The sequence below is a fragment of the Sprattus sprattus genome (assembly GCF_963457725.1).
Source record: "Sprattus sprattus genome assembly, chromosome: 15".
NCBI classification, from domain to species: domain Eukaryota; kingdom Metazoa; phylum Chordata; class Actinopteri; order Clupeiformes; family Clupeidae; genus Sprattus; species Sprattus sprattus.
This window is the reverse complement of record NC_137913.1, coordinates 28,705,890-28,708,340: the sequence shown is the minus strand read 5'-3', so window position 1 is coordinate 28,708,340 and position 2,451 is coordinate 28,705,890. Positions and strand designations below refer to the sequence as shown.

Genomic DNA, 2,451 nt, shown 5'->3' with positions numbered 1-2,451 from the left:
ACTTGCGCTGGACGCAAGTGTGTTTTTTCCGTCGTTAAAATAGCAACTGCGCCATAGAGCAGCCCACACAGCTACTTGCGCTTGGCGCCGTCCTACTTGCGTTTCTGATCGGCAAGATAGGGCCCTAAATCTGACGGCACATAAGAAAAAAAGAAAAAAAGTATTTTGAAAAATATCTGTTTATTCTGAAGTCATTTATAACAAAGAACTATTAAAAATTAACTACTAGCAGCATATTTACAACATAAATAGAATTAACTGTTTAAAAATAAGGAGGTCTGATTTTTCAGTGAATGTTTGATTTCCTAAAACAACTAAATGCAATGACAACAACATAATTAGACTTAGCGAAGCCAACTAAATGAATAACTATTCAGTGCATTCTTTGTCATGCATACAGCCGTTTCATTTCAGTCCATTACAACAAGATAATTCATACAGTACATACATCTGCTCTCTTTCCTTCTCTTGAAGTCATCAGAACTCTATTCACAATGGGACTTGGGAAGTTAACATGTTAAACCAAGGAACTCTCATAATTACCAAGTGCATGCGCCAGTTATAGATTTTTCTGTTTGACATGTACTGCACACTGAGAGAACATATATTGACGAAAGTACTGATCAACATGTTCATTCTTAAAGATATTTGTGACAAATAACCTGATCATAATGATGACAGTATTGTTGAAAAAATAGTTACACATACCACATGCCCATTTTAGACAGCGTGAGTATTAAAGATGAGAGAGCACTACACGCTCAGTAGAATGCAGTCACAGTGTAAAGGTCACAGTCTCATTTCGTTTTTCCTCTCTCTCCCTGAAAAAAGAGACGTAAAATGATAAGCAGCAGGAAACATGACAACTTCAAAACCAGAGACAAAAGCACACTGTTGACTGCCTACAGAGACACACATACATCCTGTATAGTGTTGGGTATGCTATAGGTCCCTGTATAGGGAAACTTATTCCACATTGCATTCAAGCTGCTCATTAAGATATGCGTCAAGTCATTATTACATGATTAAGGGAATTGTTTATCACCGTCTATGTGTGCACACAAATAAACACACACACACACACACACACACACACACACACACACACACACACACACACACACACACACACACACACACACACACACACACACGCACACACACACACACACAATGACCATGACTGTACTGGTGTGCTCTTCCCATTACAAACTCCATCATCCTCATCACCTTGTCTTCCTCCTCCTGGCCCGTGGACTTTCCCAACTCCCGAGCCACACCCCATCAGGGACTCTCCCATCTACCTCTCCCCACCCCCGCCCAACCCCCAGCAGGCCTTCCCACCTGCGGGCCCTCTCCTGGGCCTCACCTGTGCACTTTGATGTGTCACCCTAGAGCACAGAGGCATGGGGGTGTATGCTGGGGGATTTGGGTGTGGTGGGTTCATGAGTGATGAAGCTGCACCAAGCCTTATTGGTTCTCCTTCCATCCTCCCTCTGTGTGCTGTAGCCCGTGAGGAACACCCTAAGTGCTGGAAACTACCATGCTCTGTCTGGGCTAGAGTATAGGCAGGCATCCCCCCATTCTACTCCCAACTACACCCCCCAACCCCCACACCCATCCTGACCTGCTGCCCTCCCCAGACCATCCTTCCACAGACCGAGACAGGGGCATCAGAGAGGGAGTGAAATATGCCTCTGCTTCAGATCTCTGCCTGTTTTATATGTCCCACCACTTGCGCGCAGCAGGAATTAATGTCTCTGAGTGAGTGTGTGTGGGTACACATGTGTGTGTGAGTTTGTGTGAATTTGTGTAAATTTGTGTGTGAACATCTGTGTCTGTGTGCATTTTTATGTATGTGTGTGTGTGTGTGTATCTGTTTTCTACACTGCACACAGGAATGTTATTTTGCCATCTTCGAGGAATGCCGGGCTGTGTGCGGCGGCTGTGCTCCTTAAACAGCCACTCGCACACTAATTACTGAGGAACACTTCACACAGCCCGCGTCTGATGTAGGATGTGTGGACATTAAACTAGTGGGGGCGCAGGCAGGCTACATGTCCGTGCTGTAAGGGTGTGCAGTACATGCCTGGAAGTGTGTGTGTCTGTGTGGGCGTATATGAGAGAGAGAGAGGTGCTGCGTGTTTGTCTGTGTGCTGCATGTGTGTGTGTGTTTGTTCTGAGGGTGTGTGTGTGTGTGTGTGTGTGTGCGCATAGTTGACATAATTACTTTGTTTCTTATGTATTCGTCAGTCACAAGTTCAAAGCTTAAGCATGCCTCCTCAGTGTTGTATGAAAGGAGATACATATGTTTTCATTCCGAGGGACAGACAGGAAGACAGACCAGCAGAGAGCAGGGACCACAGACCTTGGGGACAGGTGTGTATGTATGTATGTGTGTGTTCCCCCCATAAAAAGCTCTTTGGCCCAGCCTCTTTTCCTCTCCACTGA

At 45.2% G+C, this 2,451-nt stretch overlaps 1 protein-coding gene across 3 annotated transcripts in view; it reads right to left on the bottom strand.

Moving 5' to 3' along the window:
• Nucleotides 1-233: 233 nt before the first annotated feature.
• susd2 (sushi domain containing 2) overlaps nucleotides 234-2,451 on the bottom strand; it is an 18,370-nt gene continuing 16,152 nt past the window's right edge. For all 3 annotated transcript variants that reach the window (XM_080852452.1, XM_080852454.1, XM_080852453.1), the window contains one exon: nucleotides 234-821. In XM_080852452.1, the coding sequence (XP_080708578.1) occupies nucleotides 776-821 (46 nt within the window). In that variant the 3' untranslated portion in view covers nucleotides 234-775. The remainder of the gene's footprint in view (nucleotides 822-2,451) is intronic.